We start from the raw sequence: 26,055 nt of genomic DNA on the forward strand, positions 1-26,055 counted from the left end.
TTTGCTTTATTTTCTCTTTTAGAATTTGCTTTTGCTTTATTGTCTTCATCTTTTCCTAAAATGCTTGGTAATATAATTTTATCATGCTTCAACCACTGTATGCTTTATTTAAGTACTCAGCTAATTTACTACAATGTAATGTTATTTCCATCTTATTTCTTGATACAACATTGGTATCACTACAGTAGATTAGTTTCATTCTCTGGAATCTATTGTCACATTTTGTCACATTTTTTTCATGAAAATTATTCGAAGGTACAAACATAAATTACTAATCTCTTTATTGAACAATTTAGCAATGTCCAATCAGATTTCAATCTTCATAGCTTTCCTTGTTATTAGCAACATGGTCTCTTCCACCATATCGACACTATAATGATCCCCTCCAAGATGATACCCATGACCAGTTGGCAGTGTACATCTATTAGCTTCTGAATATTGAGCATGATCTGTGGACCTTTTTGGCCAATGCTCAAATCCGGCCGAAAAATCTTTGTCGGAAGATTTATCAGCAAACTGTTGTAAGAAGCTATTTTTATCCATGGGATCATTGGGGTTCCCAATGCATGGATGTCTTCTAGGAATGGACTTCACTCCGACAACTTGAGCTACAGAAGAGGCCAAATTAAACTTCTCAACATAAATAAACTGCCCTTTGTTCGGCCAAGGCTCACTGATGATGCTGATAATCTATAATAAAACAGAATGATACTCTCCACCAACCCTCTCATTAAAATTCATATTCTGCAAAAGCTTAAGTAAAATTCTGAGGGTAAGCAAAGCATTGGAATATTCCTCTAAAAATATTTCTGATTTAACTTCCAGAGTTTGGCAAATGTTATAAACAAATTGTGTTTTCCAGCCTCCAAATTACGACTGTATTTTGATCGGCTGCCATATAGTTCTGGTTTTCAATCTTACTTAAACTTTGCTCGGATACCATGTAAGATTTTTGAGCCAAAATAGCATGAAACAAATAGCAGATAAATAAAAACATAAGAACACCAGAAATACCTTGGGGACACCCTCCTGCTCGAGGGGAAAACCCAGCCACACCAAAAAGAACTTCTTTATTGAATAATAATCAGCGAATCTCAGAGCTGAGCTTACAATTTTTGAGCTTTCACACGCTATTCTCTCTTTGCCATAATATTTAATCTGCAACTTGATGAAGAACACGTGAAGAATACTACAAGAGTAATAATAATGGACAACAACCCACTATCTCCAGCAGGCAGAAACTTAATACGGAAACATGAACAAAGTGATCAATTGTAGACTCGATACATCCCTACAGCAGCAACCTGTGAAAAGAATAGTCTCAGAATAATTGCTGCAACAGCAAGAATGATCATACATGCTACTAAAAAATAAACAGTGATCTCCAACTTCAAAATGAATGTCGACTCTTTACATCCGACTGTGCAACAGACTGATGTTTTCAATAAAACCTCAATAGCTGTCGAAGAAGGAGATGAGATGCTTAGACTTCTGACTGCCAAGGCACAAAAATGCATCTTCAATCTCCATCACTTACTTAAGAATAAGACCCTTCGGTTGTGGATGGTAAAGGGTCTTCAGTCTTCAAAAGACACGACTCTTGGCTTGTCAACATTATGCAAGATGAGACTTTGATGTCCAGCAGTCATGTACGCACATGGCTCTAAAAAACTCACGATGACAAAGAATAAGCCTCTTCAATCATCCTGGGATCCTCTCAACTATAAAAAGTCTTTATTCAAATGACTCGACTGAATTGAATGAAGTCTGTCAGCCAACTGACAATGAAGCATCAATGCTGATGACAACTACAGTTTATGAAAGAACAACTATTGTAGGTAAGAGAACAACCATTGCAGGTAACCAAGATAGCTCCCACAGCTATCATTCTTTAACGTATGCCCCAAAATCACGTACAACTTGTATGCATCAGGATTTGATATTAAAGGGCTTGAAGTTAAAATGCTCAATCATGATGATCCCAACTATTGATGCAAATTTTGAATTTTTTCACTTTTGAATGTTGTAAAAACAAGGTTGCATGAAGATGCATACCCAAAATCCCAGGACATGTCTCCCGTCTTGAAGACTTCTGCAGAAACTTTGTAAGGTTCATATTAGAATATTGTAATGTTTCTTTAATATACATCTTAGTTAGTCTTAAGTTTATTTGGTAGTTTCTACTTTTGTCTTTAGTTCACGATTGTTTCATGATAGAAAAATCATCTTTGTAAATCCATGTAGGGAATTTCCATCTTCTCTATTTAATACAACACTGATTTACCGTAACATGGTATCAAAGCAAGTCGGCAGGATTTAATAAAATTTGGCAATATTTTTAACAAAAATTCAAGCCTAAGCCTCTTCTGATCTGAATTTCTTTCCAGAAATTTGTTTTTCAATTTTTAAAAATAAAATCATTTGAGGTATTTTATGAAAATTTCATGCTGTGCCTTCGAAGATTTTTGCTGAAAATCACAAACCTAGCCAAGTGTTTTTATCATTCAATTTTCTGGATTGAGCAGATGTCTCTAATGTTTGTGGGTTGTAAGTACTTGCATACTTGTTGCATGTACTTGCATTTTCTTACATGTTGTTTGCATGTGTTTTATGTGAGTTGCATGTTGCTTCCATGTGTTGTTTTACCACGTGAAGTCTCGTGTTTTGCTGCATGAAGGTTTCTCTGGTGGGTTTTTAAAACAATTCTGATGGGTTTTAATAATTGTTTCCTTTATAAAAAAAATCTGGGTTTTCATAATTTTTTCCCTTAAAAAATTACAGCTACGTTTTAACAATTATGTCCCTTCAAAAAAGGTTATTCTGGGTTTGTAATTTTGTCCTTAAAAATTAAGGATTCACTCCCAATAGGGAGGGCTCTATGGATTTTAGACAGTTTTTACCATTTTTCCCTTTAAACGATGTTTTGTATGTTGATCCATGTCTGAATTTTGTGCCAGCTATCTATTTGGTTTTTCAATTATATCCCAAAAAACATTTCTGGATTCTAAATTAGCAATGTTGCATGGGATTCCTTTATGGTTTTTTTACCTTTTTTTCCGAATAAAGTGATTATTTTCAATCTTGGGTTGGCAATCTTCCCCTCAAAAATTGTGACTTTATGCAATCTATTCTTGGGTCTCATGCTCTTCTGCAAAAATTTGGAGGGTTTGTCATTTTTTCCTCAAAATCATGGCAATTATCTTCAGTGTCTCTAGCTATAAGGAAGGACGGCTGTATCATCCAACATGGTTGATGTATTGTACTGATTTCTGGTATGAAGTTTTACAGATTCTAAGAGCATTAGTGGTGGACTCATATCAATGGCGGAGTCAATGGTTAGGTCTTGTCTCTTGTTGCAAAGCACTCCGATGAAGGGACAGCCTTTGTCGTCGGTAGAAACTGTAGTCGACAAGGTGTTGTCGTCAGTAAAGATTTTGTAGCCGACAAGCCGACGGGTAGATTAGGATTGTTTTGTAGCCGACAGACCTCTTCTGGAAGGTTCGGCGGAAAGTATTTATACACCCTCTTAGGTCATTGTAAAGCATCTTATGAATCATAATGTAATGTTCTGGCATATGCGAATAATCTAAGGAGTTCTGTTGTTCATTATCTGTGTGCATTTCTTAATTAACCTATGTGGTAAACATTTGGTGTCGTTGCCCTATGAACCTGAAAAGTGGGAGGAATGAAGATTAATGCCAAATCAGCTTAACAAGGATCTAAATAAGGCCAAGGGAAACGATGGAATCCGTACTGCGCAAGAAAATTTAATTCTGGCACAGCAGGCCGAGCACCGAAGGAGATTTCAAAAGATTGCCGAGGGACATAGAAGCGCAAAGGAATTGTTGGAGGAAACTCGGCAGCGGGTGGAATTGGTGGAAGAAGCACGGGAGGAGTTTTTGAATTTGTGTTCGCCAAGGGAAGAGAATCCAAATGGAAGAGCATCGACCCGCACGGCTCGGAGTGCCGACAGAGCAAGAGCGTGGAGTGAACTCTTCGTTCAGGATACACTTCCGCAGGGGACAACTTCAGAAGATCCTTCTTCCCCAAGGTTCGTAGCTGTTCAGTCCGCCGGTGTGGGATTGCAGACTGCCGGTGTGGAAAAACAGTCCGCCGATGTGGAAGTGCAAACCGTCAGTGTGGGAGAACAGTTTGCCGATGTCGGTGTGGGAGTGCAGATCGCCGGTGTGGGAGAACAGTCCGCCGGTGTGGGAGTGCAGACCGTCGGTGTGGGAGAACACTCCGCTAGTGTGGGAGTGCAGACCGCCGGTGTGGGAGTGTAAAGCCACGGTGTGGGAGTGAACAGCACTAGTGTTGCAGGACCGAGCAACGCCTGTTTACAAAAACCAATTGTGATGGCGGGACCAAAAGAGAAACTGCCGAAGTTTGATGGCGATGGTACGGTCAATCCCATTTGACATTGCAAAACATGTGAAACGATTTGAAGGGCAAATGGGATAACTGATGAAAACAACTGGATGAGGCAATTTCCAGCCACCCTACGAGGCGTGGCAATTGACTGGTTTACTAGTACAGATTTGCAAAAGTTGGACAGTTGGAATAACATTAAAAAGGAGTTTCTGGCCGAATTTCAATTGTTGCGTGACGATAATGAAATTGTAGCAGAGATCTTCAATACTAAGCAAGGGAAGAACAAAACTGTCCACGTCTACGCCAAGAAATTAAAAGATTTGATAAATAAAATGAAAAATAAGCCGGCGAACGAACTTCAGAAAAGGTGGTTCGTGGAAGGCCTACGCCCAAAGCTAAGGAAGAAAATGAAAATTGTGCCACCGTCATCATACACGGAAGCCTATAACAGAGCATTGAACCTCGAAAGTGAGTAGAAGACAAAGAAGAAGAAGAAGACTAGCTCATCTGATTTTGATGATGATAAGCCTTCTGGAGAAGATAGCAGCAACGATGAAGGCAGTAGTAAGAAGGTCCGCGCCCTACAAAAGGACATGATCCACATGATGGAGTTTAAAAATATGTAGAAGGAGAGAAAGGGCAGTGAGCTGTGGTGCACGGAGTGTAAGACCGACGGTCATACTAAAGGATCCTGTCCAAAGAACCCATTCTGCGACATTTGTCAGATCATGGGCCATTCGACCAAGGAATGTCCCTTTAGCATGAAGACCAGAGGATCTCTGCAGGTACTTCTTACACAGGAGGCGTCCCCGTCAGGCAGTAGCGGAAACACCAATAATGCAGGTGCCACGCCGAAAGGATACAGGAATAATAGTAGAGGGCAAAACAACAATATCAATGTGAACAATAACAATAATAATGGCGGGAGGAGTCGAATTTAGTATGATGCAAACGGACGGCCGATTGTTCAATGCCGAACATGTAATTTGTGGGGTCATTTTGCACGGGATTGTACAATGGCGAATACACCCAAACTATTATGCAGATGGTGCGGACCCGGCAATCACGAAGATTCCAAGTGTCCAAAATCTGGAGTCAACTTGATCACTGTCGGGACAGCTGAAGAAGAGGTGTTGGCGATTACACGGAGGCAAGCAAAAGAGTACGCGGACCCGGCGGAAGAAAAGAGGAAATTTGGGGAAGCACAGGCGGAGATTGAAAAGGCGTCGCAGGCGGAAACATCTCATTTGAGGGACACCACCAGCACTTCGACAAGGAATTCCACAAAAAAAAACATTGTACGACAAATTTTGCAAACGGAGATACCTGTCAAGATAAATGATTTGCTTCTTACAATGCCCCAGCTCCGATCCGCTCTCACAAATATTGCGCCAGTTCCGAAGATACCCGGAGAACAAGGTAGAGGGAAAGAAATTGCTGCAAGCGGAGAAGACCCAATGTTGCTAGGCCTCACATCTGGCCGGCATCTTGCGGTTGTCGAGATGGAGATCCTTGGGCATGTTCTCACAGACACAATAGTCGACGGAGGGTCCGACGTAAATGTCTTACCCGAGGAGACCTGGAAGAAGCTAGGGCAGCCGACATTGTGGCCCCCTACATTTCAGTTGCTCACAACGGACCAGCATGGCATTAAACCTCTGGGCGTACTCATGGCACAGCCGGTAACAATTGGCACTCAGTCATTCCTTCGTTGGATTTCGTCGTGATTCCGATGAAGAGAAAAGGATACGACGCCATCGTTGGCCGCAGATGGCTTATTCAAGCCAGAGTCAGACACGATTGGAAGAACACCTTGTCACTCGAAAGTAAAGGCCGGCGATTTTTTATTGATCTGCACACCCAAATGGTCGAGGAAGAGGCCTTGTCATCAGATTCAGAGGGAGAGGAGGATGAAGGAAGACAACATATGGAACCAAATCGAGAGGGAGTCCTGAGATTGGACGGAGGCTCAACAAATGATGATCTAGACTCAGTGAATGGTCTCTACCACTGGCAAATAGAGGACTACGAAATGTTCCAAAGCTGCAATGTACTAACAATTGAGGAAGGTCCGAGGGGGGATGAATTTCCAAAGGAGTTCACTGAGGTAAATGAGGGGGATGCACCGTTGGATGTTACACCTGCCCATGCATTTAGTGAGGGGGAGACAATTAAGTATAATGAACAATTAAGTATAATGAAGCCACACTGCAAACAATGAATTTGGGAGATGAGGCCGACAAGTCAACTTCGAAAAAAGTGGAGCTGCAGCAAAATGAATCAGAGAAGGAGATCGAGGTTACTGTGAAAACAGTGACAAAGCAAGAGCTCTCGGAGAAAATGGAGATCAATGAAATGGTGGAGAAAAAAATTGAGAATGAAGAAAGCGAGGGCAAGCGTAAGAAGAGTAAGAAAAGAAAGCGAGTGAACAAAGTAAAAAGGGGAGAAGTAAAGAAAATCACACAGGGAGAAGGACAGCTGAAGACAACGAAGGTTAATGGAAAAGTAGAGAAGAAACCAGATGATGATCGAAGAGTGAGTCGAGTCTGCCCAAACAAGGGTCCCACGAACTATTCTATGGACACCGTTTTCATGGGTTGTGTCTCCGCAAGAAGTGTTTTGTTCCCCGCAGCCTGCCTTTATCTCCTGCAGACTTTTGTTGTGCGGATCGCTTTCTATTCTCCGCGGATTGCATCTTGGTGTTCGCGGGCTCATCTTGTTCATTGGTGGCTTCACTTTTTCAACCACGGCGTAGTGCAGCTTTTTCTTGTCTTCCGCAGATTCTTCTGCAGGGTGCATTGTGATTGCGGGTTGTCTTCATTCTTCCTCGGTGGCATCTTCTTCCACCCCTAGTGGTGTTCTTTCTTCCGCAGTTTCCTTTATTTCTTGCACACTTACTTCTCTATCCGCAGATGGCTCCCTAGTTCATCAAGTGGCGTTGCCATGTATCTTTCGACTCCCTCGTCGTCGTGGAATGGCGAAGTGTGGAGCGAAAATTGAGTTGTATTTTTTTTATTTGAAAAAAAAAAAGAAAGAAACAAATAAATAAATTTTATAAAAAAAAAAAAAGCAGAAAAGTCCCGCGGACTATGTTCTGCGCACAGCCTACCATGCGGGCAGATTGTCCCGCGGGCAGCTATCCGTGGGAGGTCCTCCCTCGCGTGTCTTTCTCCGCGCAGCATTTTTCCCCGCGGAGCCTTGTGTTCATTTTGCCCGTAGGGTCCCGCGGTATCCTCACTTCCACGAATAGTGGCTGGCACCCGCGGGCTATATTCGCACAGACTTTCGTTGCTTGTCTGTGCGTGTTCTCATCCTATATTCCCGTGGACTTCCTCTGTTTTTCAGCCGTGGTGTCTCGTCTTCCGCGTAAAAAAAAACCCTCCCACGGAGCTCCATCTTCATTCCCGCAGATTTCTTGCTTCGACATTCGAATAATAAGGCCAGAGGAACACTATTCTGGTCATCGGAGGTCGTGGATTCGAGCCTGGTAGGGATACATCGATGGCTTTGAAGTTAGTTGTGTCTATCCGTGAACCATTTAACTCCGGCAACGTTTTATTACCTTCTGTGGACATCGAAAGAAGTATTTTTTTGCACGCGACATACTCTTCTCTTCCGCAGAGTCGTTGGTATTGTTTTCCGTGAGCATGCAGTTTCAGTTGGCAATCTATGACAGTGTATTGTTTTTTTTACTCCTATGAATGGGGACTTCCATTTTCGAGCGGGCGTAGGGGAATTCATAAATAAGTTGCAAACAATCAAGATGCCGAAGAAGGGTGACAGGTGGTTTGCTATATTAAAAAAAAAATGACAGATTCAAGCAGTTCGGAATGAGTAATGCACAATGCCAAAGGGAAGAGGAAGTATCAACGATTGCCAGAAAGAGTGTAGGATCAAAAGAAATCAAAAAAAACAGTGTGTTTCATGCAGTTTTGTGTGGGTTTCGAAGTGCTAATTTGGTCTTGGCGGCGAGGGGCGCTACCCCTCAACCCCGGCCTATATTGCGCCCCAAGACCCCGCGGGGGCGCTGCCCCTCCACCCCGCCGGGGGCGTTGCCCCCTGGACCCCCAGTCGTTGCGGATATCAGTTGTGGGAAGTGTGACCAATTGATGAGACCTGGAGCTGCTGCAGGCATGGAGTGTCTGTGTACCAGAGGCACTTGGAGTGGGTGTTGGACGTGAGGCTGTCTTGGTGGATGCACAGAGAGCTCAGGAGGAGTTGATCATCCAATTGAAGGCAGTTCAGCAACACTTGGCTCAGTGTACCTAGAGTTGGCAGCATAGGTGGCTATCAAGGTCAGCTTGACTAAGAAGATAGTATTGTGTTGGCAGAGGCTACAGATGCATCGTGGGTTGGAGACTAGTTTGGTGCAAGCACAGAACAAATGTGGAAGGGATGTGACAGAAGCAGATTTATCTTGTTATAGTTAGTCAGTTAATGTATTTTGTGTGTTAATTTGTCCGAGTATCTTGTAATTGTCGTCCGGAGACGACTTTTTCTTTTGGGGGGGATGATGTCGTCGGTAGAAACTGTAGCCAACAGGGTGTTGTCGTTGGTAAAGATTTTGTAGCCAACGGGCCGACGGGTAGATTAGGATTGTTTTGTAACCAACGGTCCTCTTCTAGAAGGTTCAGCAGAAAGTATTTATACACCCTCTTGGGTCATTGTAAAGCATCTTATGAAGCATAATGTAATGTTATGGCATATGTGAATAATCTAAGGAGTTCTGTTGTTCATTATCTATGTGCATTTCTTAATTAACCTATGTGGTAAACAGCCTTCTCTGTTTTCTTGGACAGATTTCGACTTCTCTTGGTCATTAACATTCTACAAATTTGGAGAGGATCTCAGCAGCAGCAGAATATTTTTAAGAATTTATGACATGCAATTTTTAGATCCAATCCCCATCAAGATGACTCACGGATCGACTTATCACCTCCTTTTTCTCGGTGACCTCTCCTGCTCGAGGCTTCCAGTGATCTTTTGGAACCCCTTCTCCTGAGAACCCATTCCGTGAGGGCCTGTAGGAGGTACATGCAGCAGCGGCTTATCACTACTACCACCTCCAGTAGTTCTCATCAATGATGTAGGGCCTCCTCTTGGCCTATGTCTTATCCGTATCCTTCAATCCTTGGCTTCTTCTCCGAAGTGGCAAACAGCTAGTGTGTGTCTGGTTGTTGTTCTTGCCTCATATTGTTGTTCTTTGCTTTTTCTACTGTTTTTCCCCAGATACCATTTTGATGGAAATTGTCATCGATGTCGAAGGCATTCAATAGATTGATATTGTCATCTATGTCAAAGGGCTCCACAAGCAAGACAAGATTGTAAGCATAACTATTATCAATGTCGGAGGATGATTATGTAGATATCAAAATTATGATGTGTGAACAAGGATGAAGATGACTTAATTGATATTGATTGGTGTAAACAATAAAGAAGCCAATGACTACATACAATGAGGTGAACCCTGCATATTGAAGATAATGATTGATGCCGGTTGAGCTAATATATATACATATATATAGACAGAAAGCTCGATAAAACAAGTACAAGCAAAGACAAAGTGGAGGAACATTTGACAGTGAACAAAAAGAATAGAAACAATAATCCAGATCAGTATATCGAAGATCACAAAAGGTAAAAACCTGAGACTGCATATTTTGAACAAGGTATGTACAGCAGCCATGCTCAAATACATGTGAGATATGTCAAACAGAGGGTTCTCGGCAACATTTTATTCGAAACAAGCAATAGTCAAATAAAAATATAATATGCAGTCAAAAGAAAACAGAATATCTCAACAACGTATAGGAGTCACATAACAGATATATATCGTATAAGGAAACTGCACATGCACATTTCATCGAGCATCACGATGATCAGTACAGACTATGAACTAAGTAACATGTACACATATAGAGCATTGTGGTTGGCAGCGACTAATGAAGAATGAATGTAAAAGGTTTTTAAACTCCTAAAGCAACAAAAGCTATCATGAGTGGATGACGAAAAAAATTATAAGGAATTTGTGAGTCATTGCACTAAGATATTTCAACCAAGACTATTAGTACCCAATCATGGAACTAAGTAACATGTACACATACAGAGCATTGTGGTTGGCAGCGACTAATGAAGAATGAATGAAAAAGGTTTTTAAACTGCTAAATCAACAAAAGCTATCATGAGCAGATGAGCAACAAGATTATAAGGAATTTATGAATCATCGCACTAAGATATTTCAACCAAGACTGTTAGTGCCTAATCATGGAACAAGGGCCATTAGCATACAAGGAGCCACTGAGGAGTGAGAAACATGAAGGCAACAACGTATACATGGCAAACTATTACCATGCCAAAACATCTACGTCAGTAATAAAAAGACAAAGCAATACGGCACTATATGCAACAAAGATATGTTTTCAGCAGCAGCAATTTATTTGTAATGGCCTGATAAAATAAAGAGATAATGGCGGTATTTATGATACTTAACTATGAGCAGAGTAAAACCAATGGTCAAAGGATCAATGGCTATGTGACAAATCTATACAACCCAATAAGGCAGAAGATAATGAGAGGAAGCATCAGTCTTTGGGAGTCTTCAGCAATAAAGCCCACTGTGTGCATTAGTTACGTTATGGAGAGCTGACAAATATATAAAAATGAAGACTAAATAATGTTCGATTTGAGAGAACCAAATATTTGAAATTTAAGACAACAAATGGGGATGCCATCGGGAGCTTTCATGCATATGTTGATGGTCAAACATTGAAACATGAATAAAAAGGACTCTGCGTTAGACAAGAATAGTTTCAAGAGAGTCCTAGGCTATAATGAAAGTTGGCCATTAAAATTGAATCCAGCAAGATCATAGGTCTCCTAGAGTGTGTCAGCAATGAATGCTATCGGGACCTGTCATGCATAAGTTGATGGTCAAACGTTGAAATATGAATAGAAAGGACTTCACGTCAGACATGAATAGTTTCAAGAGAGTCCTGGGGTATAGTGAAAGTTGGGCATTAAAATTCAATCCAGCAAGATCATAGGTCTCCTAGAGTGGGTCAACAATGAATCCAGATGAGTATGCAGAGATGATACGATGTTGGTGTATAGTAAGGCAGAAATTATACCGAAGCCCCAATAAAAGACGGACGGAAGCGCGATATTCTGAAATTGAGACTTGGCTCGATGAAAGACAGTGAAAAGCATATGAAGTCTTGACGGTTCAACAGAGCAGTCAGTGTATCACAGGAAGCCACGACAGTCACAAAAAGTATAGAAGCGATAGCAATATGGAATTATAAGCCTTGAACCACTGCCTAGGAATTTCATATGAAAGATTAAGGCACATTAGATATAGAACAGTGACAAGAAAGACCACATAATTACATGTCTGCGCTGGTAAATGAAGGAATGTCTATCCCTTGTATGATTTTCAAAAGGCTATAGAACAGATTAAAAACTGCACAAGATGCACCTGCAGTATACGGAAAGGGCATCAAAACAGGATTTCAGTTGAACTCGTGTGGCAATAATAGAAAGCATTGAATGCCAGCGTACAGGAACACAGATGGGATATTGAAAGGCAAATATCAAGGATTTGAGTGATGATGGGATGGACAAGAACAAAGAGCCTCCACGTCAGACGTGAACCTATGCACAAGACTGACAATAGTGATATATTTAAGGAACCCATGCAAGAGAAAGTTCTACCAGGTTATCATGAAGATTTGTAAGATACAATATATGAATATAGTCTTCCGATATTAAAAACATGTGATCAACATACAACATGATACAAAGGCAATTACAGAATTAAAATATGATTTACAAGTATTGTAGTTTTGTTAAGAAAAGATGTGACACACAATTGTCAAAGTCGTGGTTTCTTATATTATCAAAAATATAAATCAGAAATGCTCCATCTGTCAAAAATATAGAATTGGGAGATTTGAAGTGAACAGTGGATGAAGAAATAAGAGCATGAAGGAAAGAGAAACGTAGAAATAAGATGAATATGTAAGAAAGAAGAGTGAAGTAAATTAGAAGTATAAAGAATAGGAAAGAATTAGAGTAATCTGTACACAATCAGAATGTTAATCTGATTTATATATAGAGGTGTGTGAAAATAAAGTATGCATTTGGATAAGTAAAGAAAGAAGAAGATTGAGAATGAAGCATAACAAAAAGTGAACAAAAGAAAATGACATGAGAAATCTGTACTTATGAAGTGAACAGTAATACAAGGAAAGAAAAGAAGGCATTCATATAATCAGATTTTCAATCTGATCTATATTTATCAGAATTACGGAAGAAGTGTGAGAGGTTTAAGAAAAGGAATACATATATATATTTAAGATTGACTTTAGATTGGGAAAAGAATATATTCAGATTTGTGAAGAAAAATAATAAGGGTGCTAGTGCTGAAGATAAAGGTCTATACAGATATAAATAGGAAGTCTTGTGTGTTAAAGATCTCCATCACCAGTTGAGTAAGCAACATCATCAAGGTGGAAAATATGTTTGTGTGAAGACAATGGTGAGGGTTGGTGCTTCCAGTAGGTCGGTGCCTGCGAAGTGTGTGAGTTGAAGCTTCCAATGAGTCGGAGCTCATAAACATAGGGGTTGAAACCTCTAGTAGATTGAAGCCTACAAATCATTGTAGAAGAATCATTTATATATAAAGCAATTATTTGTCATGGTTTTGTCCTGCATTGGGTTTCTACATATATCTTGTGTGTCTGTGTTCATGTGCATAACTGTTTATTTCAGTGTTTTAAGTTACTGTTTGGATAAAAGTTTTAAATTGGCAAAGTTGTTATTATACTGATTAACCTTCCACCCCCTCAGTCTAATCGTGTGCTCTTCATGTTTACTGCTCCTCCTAGTGGCTGGCTTCTATTATTGTATATTGGCAGTCCCTTGTATCCTCGTGGTCTCTTGTTGGACATTAATAAAATTATCTTATCTTATCTACATGGTAGTTAGACAACGACCATTAAGAAAGGGTATTAGCATATTGTAATGTTTCTTTAAGGGAGGTTAGTCTTTAATTTATTAGGTAGTTTCTATTAGTCTTTAGTTCAAGATTGGTTGATAATAGACACATCATTGTTGTAAATCTATATAAGAAGCTTTCATCTTCTTTTCTTAATACATTCATTTACCATAACAGTTCAGTGGTAAAAGATATAATGGTTTTCAATGTCATTTTGAGGGTTAAGAATTTAAGAGGTACTACAACAGTGGAATATCAGCATCGCAGGGCAATTTTGGTGTTATAGTCTCATAGTCCAATATATTTTAAGATTTACTATAGAATATTAAATTATATTAGAACAATAGCATCACCAAGCACCCCTATCTCCTATTTTAAACCAAAAAGTCATATTGATATAAGGATCAGTCTCCAAGTGCCCCTATCTCTGTGCAACCTTGTTTTTTAAATTAAATTAAATAAAAACCTATTACCTAAACCACAAAAAAATTATTTTGTTTTTGTTTTCTCCTAATTTTGAGTGGGTTATGCCTGATTTCTGTAAATGTGATTTTCCCATTTCAGTAAATGTCATTTTTGCATGTGGATTCAGATAGAAGACAAAGTAGGTGTTCATAAATAGGAGGCACATGCGCTAGTGGTTTCTAGCTTGTGCAATTTTTATTTTGTTCTAATCTCAAAAATCAAAGGTTAAAAATTAGAATTAAAAATCTAAGTTCAGAACATAAATGATTAAAGAATCTCATATCTAGGTCATGCAATTTTCTAGGCCGTGCTAGTGGTTTCTAGGTCGTGCAATTTTTGTTTCATTCTAATCTCAAAGCGAAGTTTAGAATTTAGAATAAAAAATCTCGAAGTTCAAAACATAAATATTTAAAGGGTCGCTCATCTATTTTTTCATTTAAAAATAAATAAATTTAAATCCTTTGTTTCCAATGTTAGTTGTTCCACATTTATATTGTAAAATAAAAATTTATAATTTATTCTAATTAGTGTCAACATTTAAATTTGAATAAAAATGTAAAAGTTGATAATTTAATTTATAGTTTATCATATTAAGAACAAACTATTTTGCAATAAATATCAATATGTTATATATAATATATCATAAATTAATTTGTATTTATTATTTTAATGTTTATTGTTTAACTTATATATAATAAAACTACGTCACTAAGTTCATACCCCCAACCCCACACACTTGCAATTGCTTCGCTCAAGTACAAGTATGCCTAGGGATACATCCAAGTGTGCTCAAGGTATGTCCCTAGCGCATGAGGTATGCTCTAGGTGGGAGGTGCATACCCACAAAACCCTAGGTACACTGGGGCATACTAGACATGGACCCATGCTCGAGCACTTCAAAAAGTGGACAATAACTTTTTTTACCCAGTTTTTAACCTTTCTTGGGCCCAAAAATCCCTAAAATAACCCTTTAACCATCAACTACCCTTGAAACAAAACACTTTCACTGATTGATGAAGATAGAAGACAATTATTACCTTTTATTGTAAGTTTTGTAATTGTAATGATTTGCATTTGAATTGTGACCTGAAACATATATGATATATAATATTTTGATATGATAATATATTGGAATTTTGACCTGTCAATTGGCACTTAGCATTGATCAATGATTAAGCTGTATATGCTCTCTTTGTGTGTGTACAGCCATACCCAAGGGCACAAAAAAATATCCCATAACCATGCACTGGGTTATGCCCACACCCGTACCAACAATATAGTAATAAAAGTAGATGTCTAATAATGAATAATATATTAAGCATTTATTTTCTATTAATAATTTATTATTGCATTTGCAATGTAGGTTGCAAATATGTATACATTTATATTTTTATATGTTTTTTGTATAAGCATACACGAATGTACCCAACAATCTCCAAAAATCTTCTTGTATTGATATAACATACCCATGTGCTTGTACTCATACCCATACTCACTTCAGCAACTTAATGATAAATGATTCGAAAATATGGATCACTGCATCTGATCATAGTGTACCCTTAAAATCTTAAATATTATGGCTTGAGTTGAAATTAGTGAAGCTAAAATGTTACTTGATGCTCAACATGAATGTTAAACAACAGCAACAGATCCTGCACATTGCTGCAATCCATCATTATAAGTACTTAAAAAACCCTTCAAGTGCATGACTTGGACAATATCAATCTGCAAAGGATAACTATAGGGAAACATGTCATTAACAACCAAAAATTTAATTTAATCAGGCATAATCATTTGTGTACTAGCTGTTAAAGCATCACAACTTTCGAATAAGTACCAAAATATTGCCCTTGCTATACCATATATTCCACCTCTCATATTTTCCATCTTCTAGCGATGACCTAAAAGTATATCAATGCTCGAGTAATATATGTATGCTTCTACCTTTTCTGTAATCAAGAATTACAAAACCTTACAGCATAAAAACTTAAAATACTTACATTAAAAAAAGCACCAAATGAAAACAGAGACTGTATCCTCCTAGTTTTTTCCCGTCAAGCATTAAAAAACCTTACAGCATTAAAAACTTAAATACTGACCTTAAAAAGCACCAAAACAACAGAAACTTTACCTGTTCATCAACAATGAGAATAGAGATGCCACGTTCGTCTTTTCCCCGTCTTCCAGCTCTGCCACTCATCTGTTGATTTTTTGCAAAAAACTTAAATAAGAAAAATTGGTTGGTAGTCTATCAGATTCACTACTGCAATTTAAAAAGACGAGGCAAATCTCCATTAAGAGGACAAGCAAGCTAATGAGCATTTACGAGGTTAAGTAAAGAAGCTGCCATCTTGACTTTGAGACATTCTAACATATATTGTCTATTTTAGAGCTACGAGATCTTTAGAATTCAAATAACAGAACCTGTATATATTCTCCAGAAGCCATATAACGATGGTTATCACCATCGAATTTTCTAAGCTGTGTAAACACCACAGTCTTTGCAGGCATATTGAGTCCCATTGCAAACTGTTCCACCAATAAACAAAAAGGAAGAAATCCCAATCATTTAAGAAGACAACAAAACCAACATACCAATCAAGAAGAAAACAAGTTAAGCCTAAACCAAATACATCAATTTGTAGAATGATTTCAATAATTTTATGGTACAGCTTCAAGGCCGCTAAATATACAACACACTCTAGAATATATCCATGAAGAATTTAGATATACAACATATCATATGCACCTCATAGGCCTGAAGTAGGAATAAAATCTCAAACTACAAAATCTTACCGTTTCTGTCGCAAAAAGAGCTTTTACCAGACCTTCCTGAAAAAGAAGCTCAACCAACTCTTTAATAATTGGTAAAAGACCTGAATGATGTACTGCAATGCCCCTTTTCAGCAGTGGAAGCATTAATTCTACAGCTGGAAGATTTCTGTCTTCCTCATGAAGGCATAATATCGCATTTTTAAAAACTTGCTCTACATCTTGCTTCTCTTCCTCAGAATTGAAGTCAAGCTTAGACATTATAGACAGAGCATGCTGTTCACACTCACGCCGACTAAAACTGAAAATAATGACAGGCTGAAACTTCCTTTCCATAATCATCTGAAAATAAAAAATCAAGCAATGTATCTTATATAGTTTTGATAGACACACCATAAAAAAGAATACAGTCAATAGCAAAAGAACATAAGTTCCAACAAGCTCTTTTATCGATTAGCTTAGCATGTAGGATCATATAAACAGTAACAACAAAGGTATTAAACAGGCAAAGAAAAAATATAATACTGGAAACTGCCCAATAAGTAAAGACTCGATAAAACTAATTGCTAAGTACTTACCATTTACCAAGACCATAAAGTTATGAACATTCTAAGGCGCTACTGATAGCTAAGTAATGTAAAGCAATATACTGATTGTTACATGCCTTATTTTGTTGTTTTGGAATAAAAAAACCATTTAACCTTTGATATTTCAAGCAGTTAGTTAAAGTAGTTACTCATTTTTAAGTTCATATGAATTGGAAATACTTGTTGATCATTATGTTCAAGTGAAAAGAAAAAAGTTAGTTAGATTACCTACTATTGCGGTTAAATTGGTTATTTGCTATAATGGTTAATTATAGTTGATCTATGTGGAAATATGCTTTCACCATGCTAATTCTTCTTATAGGTAGTGTGGTGACAGGGGGAAAGCATTGGCAAAGAGGGAATTGGGTACGAGAGCACCATCCTGCCAACAAAGTTAACAAGTAGGAATCTAAACTACCATGGTCAGGGAACGTAGGCTAGGACAAACTAGACATACATCAAATGACCACCACAAGCTTACTAGGTCAACAAGCATAATAAGATATATAAACATTCATCTATGCAGTGATGCGAATAAAAACAAATATTACCTTTGAGAAGTGAGTCGACCTCAAGTCCTTTCTTGTAATGTCAGACATGTTCCAGTATAATGGTATCATGGTACTTACATACATCTATACATATTACACACATATATATTTATGTATGTGTATATTCAAGTATGACGTGTATGTATGTATGTATGTATACGTATATTTAAACTACAACGTGTGCATAAAAATACAAATATTGGGAATATCACGTGTATGTATGTATATTTGTGTGTAACATATACAAATATATGTTAATAAGATAGATACCATTATAATGAAACATGGTAATTAATTTAATTCCACTTAATATCAATGAATTATTGTTAAGCCATCAGCTATTTTCTTTATTTCATTATTCTTGGTCTTGCGTTTTGAATCCAAGATTGTAACTCATGTGTGCCACCTTGCGCCTTCTTTCTATGCACATAACACTCTCTTTTTCGACTCGTGTTCAAACAACCGAGCCTCTTTCTATAAGATAGGAGGATCACAACCCTTTTGGGGTTGCATTCCTAGTGTCTACTCTGTACTTTGCAATAGTCACCTTGTTATCAGTAATTGCAATCATCAAGATTCTTTTTAGGAACCATTCATTGACATTGCATTTCAAGTGACCTCACTACAACAGCTCGTGGTTGGAGCATTCGCAATATAATTCAAGCGTCTCACACTCATTCAGGTTGCATCTCCACTTATTGAAATCTTCTTATTGATATTACGCTTGGATTCATGAAAGATATCGAGTTTGCATATACTTCGAATTTATACATGTCTAGTTCATGAAAGCTTTTGAGTTTGCATATACTTTCAATTTATACATGGCTAGTTTCATGAAAGATATCGAGCATGCAAATGTTTTGAAGTTTATACAGGCCAAGTTTCATGAAAGATTTCAACATAGACCTATTATATAATTGCATAACCTTTCTCTGCCATTAAATCTGAAAGGTCTTGTGAGAGTCAAAGCCTATTGTATTGTTTCATGGTTTAATAATAACTCTTAAAATAATGATTAGCCAAGAAAGCGGCAAGTATAGGGGCATCAAAATCTCTACGTCTCCAAGACTAGAAAGCTTTTCTATTGGCAATGTAAATCATATTTTAAATTAGAGAATAGCATCAAATTCACATGTAATAACCCCATAAGAAATGGGAAACTTCTTGTAAGTCCAAAAATCTGTGGACACAATAAATATAAATGGTACATCGATGATCATCAAGGACAACCAAGTTGGACTAAGATGAAAGATGTAAAACATGAAGTCATGGACTATGTGGGAATGTCCTGCAGATTTTGAGAATTATGTCAATAAGAATGACCAAGAAGGAAAGTAAAGCTATGTCTAAATAATATAACCTAGTCAGCTCATGGTGGTTCAATGATAGATGCCTTGTTTGACAAGTTGAGTGGTGGGTAATCAAGCATACAGTGTCCATGTAAATCCCTGGCTAGGGTGGCTTTAGTGGCAATTGATGTTGTTGTGATAACTAGAGATTAGAATAGCAATTGTTCAGATCAAAAGTCTATTAGGAAGAAATCTAAGGTCTACTCATCTAGTTGGTTGACACTCACCAAGAAGCTCAAGAGGCAGGACATGATTGTGTTCTCGTGCTCTTTCTAAGGGAGGGCCTTTCTCAATTGAATTGTGCAGGATACTTAGGATTCGTGGTGTTGTCCGACAAAAGGGTAGTTATACAGTTACCGATGCAACGATGGTTGTGTCGTTTCATTGCACCGTTTCGTACATTATAAACATTGTGGACACTTATGTATTTTGGCATCATTATCATTGTTATGTACAGAAAAGCATTTGATAATGAATAGTATTGTGCATTGAATATATGTTTTCTTTCCTATTCGCCATGGGCTGAACATTTGGCGCCGTTGCCAGTTCGAATTCAAGATAGTATGGAAGGACAAAGATAAATGGGAAGAACAGTACAAGAATTTCGAAAGACAGATGATGATGGCGAAACAGAAATTTTTGAAGGAGAGCATGAGGCAATGTAGAACTTTCACATTCTGTATCGCGTAGGCCTGGAAACTTTCGTACGGAGGGAAGCCACTGAGAATGGTGTTACAACAGATAGTGTGTGGGATGACATGCACGCAAGCCCCACCACGAATAAATTTCTAGACCAACTTCCCTGTATGATCACACAAGCCTACGTGGTGCAGAAGAGACGCCGGGAGGAAGCAGAACATGAGGAACACCGTCAGGAGACTCTGATGAAATTCTATGAGAAAAGAGATGCACAGCGTCGAAAAACTGAACCATGAGCAATTGTGCCATGGTGTCAAGGGCACTCATAAATCCATAATTGTCGCATAAGTCGACACATGATGTATACAAAATAAATAAATAAAAGAGTGTTCTATTACGATTTTCTTTTATAATGGTACTATATGCCAAATGCCCAATCTTTTGAGTAAGAATAGGAATTTGAGGGAAGAAATCGACGAATTACAAATTGTACATGGGGAAGCCGAACGCCGACGAAGGATAAGACAACTCACTGGGGAACGAACTGAGGGGCAGCCGGAGGAATCACCTAGTGTGGTGGTTGTAGCGATGTTCAATGGAACCAGCGAAGGGTGCCTCAGTTCGCCAAAACGGCACAGACATAGCAACGAGTTGCTCGAGGAAACATGGCATCGATTGGCAGTGCTTGAGGAGACAAAGGAGCAATTTCTACATTTATCACACACACCACTACAAGAGAGAACCTGTGAAGTAGGAGAAGAGGTGAGGCCGACAGAGGACACCAGGGCGAAAGGAAGTGGCGGAGCGACACTACACGATGGTCAGAGTAACCCGCCAAGATCAAGTTCTAATAGTTCAGCGACACGATCTAGTGGTAATCAACAAGCAAGAAGTACTATGTCTCAAAAGCAGAAACTCCCAAAGTTCATGGGCGAGAGGAAGGAAGATCTTGTACGGCATTGCCGTATGTGTGAAACGATATGGACCGCCAACGCAGTCACAGATGCAGATGAATGGCTGGACCAATTTCCTGTGAGCTTATTGGGGGCAGCGATGGATTGGTTCTTCAAAATGGACAAGGCAAAGATCTCCACATGGGATAATCTCAAGAAAGAATTCCAAACAAAATTCCGACTGCTCCGGGATGATAACGAGGTTGTAGCAGAAATCTACAACTACAAACAAGGGAAGAAGGACACGGTTCGAGCCTACAATCGAAGGCTTTAAGATCTTCTTAGCCGAATGGGTACTCAAACTATGGACGAACTAAAGAAATGATGGTTTATAGGCCTCCGTAGAGCATTGAGAAGAAAGAAGAAAATAGTTCCGCCCACATCCTACGCCGATGCATACGACCGTGCCCTAAATCTAGAAAGTGAAAGCAAAAAAGCAAAGAAGAAGAAGAAGAGGAGAAGTAAATGTTCGTCATCTTCCGAAAGCGATGAATCCTCCAACGAGGGAAGCAGCGCCGACAGCGAGGAAAAGCCTAGCAAGAAAGCCCAAGCACTCCAAAAAGACTTGGAGCGGATGCACAAGGAATTCAAATCCATGATGAGAGTGAGTGGCCGCACGAAGGAAGGAGAAATCTGGTTCACAGATTGCAAAGAGAAGGGTCATTCAAAGGGAGCGTGTCCCAAAAAGGCAATGTGTGACATCTGTCAAGTCCTAGAGCATTCCACCAAGGAATGTCTATTTAACATGAAGACTAGGAGCCAACAGATATTGTTCACACAAGAACAACCATCCACATCTGGCACAAATAATGACACCCAGGGAAACAATACTGCCACATCCGACGGCTACCGAAATAACCGCCGACGAGGACGGGGCGGGAATGACAATAGAAATCAAATACAATATGATTCCAAAGGGAGGCCCATAATCCAATGCTGGGCATGTAACCAGTGGGGCCACTTCGCCAGAGAGTGTCCGAAGAATGACACTATGCAGAAGTTATGTCAATGGTGTGGTCCAAGGGACCACGAAGATGCGAATTGCCTGAAACAAGTAAATCTCTTAACATTGACAAAGAAAAGGTTATGGTCATTACCCGCAACCAGGCTAAACAAGCCACCTATCCTGACCCCCGCACAGAGAAGCAAAGGCTGCGAGAGGCACGAGAGGACGTAGAGAAAGCAATGAAGGCTACGAAGGATACGAAAGATGTTCCTCGACGATCGGAGGGAGAAAACAATTTAGTCAATCAAATCCTACAAATGGAGGTGCCCGTCAGAGTTCAAAACCTCTTACAAGTAGTACCGCAACTAAGGACAGCATTGCTAAATACCCACGCACGAACGGTCGAGACGAAAGGACAACCAACCGAACCAAGAGGGTCCGCGACAGATCCCATGTTGCTGACAGTAAGCAATGGCCGTCATCCGACGATGGTTGAGATGGGAATCCTCGAGACCATCCTGACAAACACCATCATGGATGGTGGGTCCGAGGTAAATGTTCTTCTCGAGGAGACGTGGAGGAAATTGTTGGGAAAGCCTACTTTGTGGCTGTCCACATTCAACCTACTCGGCGCTGACCAACGGGGGATAAAACCCCTAGGGGCCTTAGTGGCTCAACAAGTAACTATCGGCACACAGCCATTTGTGCTGGATTTCGTAGTAATCTCATTAAAGAAAAAGGGATATGACGCCATTCTTGGAAGAGGATGGCTGGTGGCCGCGAAGGTAAATCATAACTGGAAGAGGAATATCATGTCAATGGAAAGTGGAGGGTGGAAGTTTGCAATTGATCTCCAAACCCAAGTGGTAAGTGAAGAAATGGCCTCGTCGTCGAAGTCCGAGTCAAATGAAGAGCACCAAAGAGATGAAGGTAGAATGAATCCGAACAACAAAGGCGTCTTAGAATTGGAGGAGTGTTCAGAAGATGAGACAAGTTCAATAAATGGGCTTTTTCATTGGCAGATGGAAGACTATGAACTCTTCCATACGTACATGCTTGGCGTCGAACAACCCGAAGATGAGGAGGTATTTCCGCCATAGTTCGTGGAGTACAGAGAGGGAAATGCAGAGATCAATGAGTCCTGCCATTACTTTGAAGGGAAGGAGATAAGATACGAAGAGCCATCCGTAGAAGTTACTAATCTTGGAGACGTGTAGAATCCAAGGAACATACTCGTGGGAGACGACTAGAAGGAAAGTAGGGCTCGGCGCTATTGATACATAGTGGTAGCCACAGAGTATCTAACAAAGTGCATAGAAGCACGGGCACTACCTAATAATTTTGCAATCAATATAGCCAAGTTCTTGTACGAACAAATCATCACCCGGTACGATATACCTATTCAGTTGAATAGTGACAGAGGTCACTTCGTCAACCACGTGATTAGATTATTGACAACAGAATTCAAAAAATTTCATGCATTGTCAAGTTCGTACTATCCGCGAGCCAATGGTCAAGCGGAAGACAAATGAAATTATGGTGGGCATCATATTAAAATCCTGTGGCGTTGAATAGGCCGACTAAAATAAAAAACCAAAAAATTAAAAAATTAAAAATATAAATATAAAAAAAAGTCCTGCGGACGCGGGAGTGTCACGGACACAGTGTCCCGCAGATGCGTGGCCACGAACACCTGTGTCCCATGGAAAGGGTTTCACAGACAATAGTAGACGACATTCAAAATTCCGCAAACACAAGCAAATTCTCAGTCGTGGGTCATAAGAGGCCGCATGACAAAGACTTACAATATGCAACTAATGGATAAAAGAAATCAGACATGATAATAAGCCGAGGTTTTTTAGAGAAATAGCAGCAGTTAGAGTCTCTTAAATACATGCCATGGAGAATCTTTTCCTTGCCAAGGTTAATCCGTGTAAGTCAGCCGTGAGAGGAACAAGGATGTTTACGGAGGAGAGAAGGGCAGTCCGCGGTAGCTATTGGTGTCGATAAGAGAACCTACAAGAACCATATTTCAATACATATCATCAACGGGAAGAAAGAATATCGGCACACAAGTAGAGGACAGCGAAGGCAATTCACGTGGGAATCATTGCCGCTAGAGAATCTTTCCGCGGAAAACAAAAGAGAAAAGGAGAAAGAGAATCCTAACCGTTTCTTTTAGGTACATAAACAGACAAAGCAAGAAACCGTTATTATGGAATCCCAAGGAAAAAGAATGCAGTGGAAAAACTAGTTGAAAACAAACATGAAAAAGAATGCGAGAGTGTTGGCTTCTGGAATCCGAGCTGTAGGGCCAATAGTATCCAAAAATAAGAAACAAAAAGTGCAGGCTGACCTCTCACACCTCACGGTCCAGTTTGAACGACTTAATGGCAGTGAGTGTCGAAAATGGTGGCAAGAAACTGCGGATATAGAGGTAATTAAACAAATTCTAGTACGAGCACAAGTACATTGGGCAATACAACTTCCCATATTTTCCATTCGGCTGTTTGAATCAATTTTACGAACTATGATAGAATCGTGCAATAGGAATAGCAAAACTAGTACATTTGTTTACAAGCAGCACCGTATGACAATCTCCTTCAAACTGAGAGATTTCAGTAGGGTTTTTGGCATTCCTGGCCAAGGAGGACGAAAAGTGGAGACCAAGACTCGCAAGTTGTCACAGGAACATAAAGAGTATTGGCTAAAATTAGTAAGCTGCGACCTCACACCAGAGGAAATAGAGTCTATGGTGAAGGGTGGCAAGAGTCGAGGATTGTGAAGAGATTTTATTCGGGAGGGCCATTGGAGGTGTATCATGGATGTAATTAAAAGCAGGTTGACGGGGGCAAGTCAGACCTCAAATATAGCTTTGCCACAAATTACATTCATGAACAGCATCATGAATGGTACCATGTACGATTGGGCCACGGTCCTTGCCGACCGGATGGAGTTCATGACACTCCAGCACTGGACATTCTTCATGCTGCACCATGCGACCGATTTGTTTTTGGAGGCAGCCCTTCATCAATTTCCACTTGACAATTTTGAAGTCCCACCGAGGGGGAAGTTGGCGCCAGGAGAACCCCCAATATTCTATTGGAGACATTTAGACACAGGTGGGACCGTGTCCAGGCAGAAGAAGGTGTTACAAGGGTTGGAGGCATACAAAGACACCGACACCGGAAGGGAGGACACTATAGAGTAGTGGGACCGAATCCACAGAAGAAAGTACTTCGGTGGAAGTTGGCAGCAACGCGGCAGCCAGCGGGTCTACATTTTTTACACCTCCCCAGTTGCCAACTTCGGCGCACTTGACCGCCACTTCGCTCATTCCTCCGTTTGGCCAAAGACATGCGTCGGTCGTCATGACTCCACTGCCGACCGTGGCAGATATGACTCCATCGACAGCCACAGTAGATATTATTCCATGGATGGCCAGGACAGATGTGATTCCACTAATGGCCACAACAGAGGTTATGCCTTCACAGAGTTTTTTTCTAGACTCAATTGCACTAGCTGAGCTAGCCGCAGAGACAGTAGAGTTGCCAGCGCCAGAGTCCGAAACTCAGGTTCGATTAGATGTGATTGGCTCTGACGCTGTGGTCACCATCTCTTCCTCTTTGTTGGCTGACGTCGCCTAACCAGTTCTGCCAGCCCAGCCAGTACAGCCACCCCAGCCAATTTTGCCAGTACAGCCAGTTTCGCCGGTACAGCCAGCACAGCCCAATGAGAGCATGCAATCGATGCAGGCAGCTCAGCCCGAGAAGATTAAGGTGATGAACAGAGCTAGTGCATTCCTACAACAGCAACTCCGACTCATTCCTGCAGAGGTCGGTCCTTCCATTCACTCCCCGAGGCATGGAGGGGTATCCCCAGGACCAGCTACTGTTTGAGTCACAGCAGGTGGGAATACCACAGTCCGAGGATGCGCCCAGAGAGGAGGCAACATCGGATGTGGACGTGGCTACCGCAAGAGGCAGAGACAGATACCGATGGGGACTAGACGCTCGACGATGTGGCGAAGAACTATGGATCGGATGAGAACAGATGCAGGGAATACCTCAAAGCTATGTGGGTTGTGATGGAGAAAGGACACATTGTTGCATGTCAGGCTTTGACTCGTAGGAGAGAGTTGCATCTGATCCGAGCCTATATTCAAGGTGTTTGTCCTGAGCGGTTTCGCTCCTGCTTTGAGGATAGGGGATGGCCAACAGTTGAGACACCATAGATGTTGACTAATTGGGCTACAAAACCTGAGTTGGGTCCGTGCAACACTCCGATGCAAGAGCTAGCGCACGAGATGGTGGGGTTATATAAAAGCGTCTATTATGCTCAAAGGCATGCAGAGGCGAACAGGGCATCAGAGAGGATCGCAACTAAGAGATCTATGACGGTTGAGAGGGAGACTAGAGAGAAGCTAG

The 26,055-nt window shown here is 40.2% G+C and overlaps 1 protein-coding gene across 1 annotated transcript in view; it reads right to left on the reverse strand.

Moving 5' to 3' along the window:
* The window catches only part of HEN2 (RNA helicase, ATP-dependent, SK12/DOB1 protein), a 193,158-nt gene that overhangs the window by 117,211 nt on the left and 49,892 nt on the right, over positions 1 to 26,055 (reverse strand). The window contains exons 3-5 of the mRNA XM_089813393.1: positions 16,628 to 16,945; positions 16,256 to 16,360; positions 15,963 to 16,031 (exon numbers count right to left, since the gene is read on the reverse strand). Of these exons, the coding sequence (XP_089669519.1) occupies positions 15,963 to 16,031; positions 16,256 to 16,360; positions 16,628 to 16,945 (492 nt within the window). The remainder of the gene's footprint in view (positions 1 to 15,962; positions 16,032 to 16,255; positions 16,361 to 16,627; positions 16,946 to 26,055) is intronic.

The sequence above is a fragment of the Cupressus sempervirens genome, chromosome 2 (assembly GCF_028749045.1).
Source record: "Cupressus sempervirens isolate cs-2001-9-10 chromosome 2, ASM2874904v1, whole genome shotgun sequence".
Taxonomy (NCBI): Eukaryota; Viridiplantae; Streptophyta; class Pinopsida; order Cupressales; family Cupressaceae; genus Cupressus; species Cupressus sempervirens.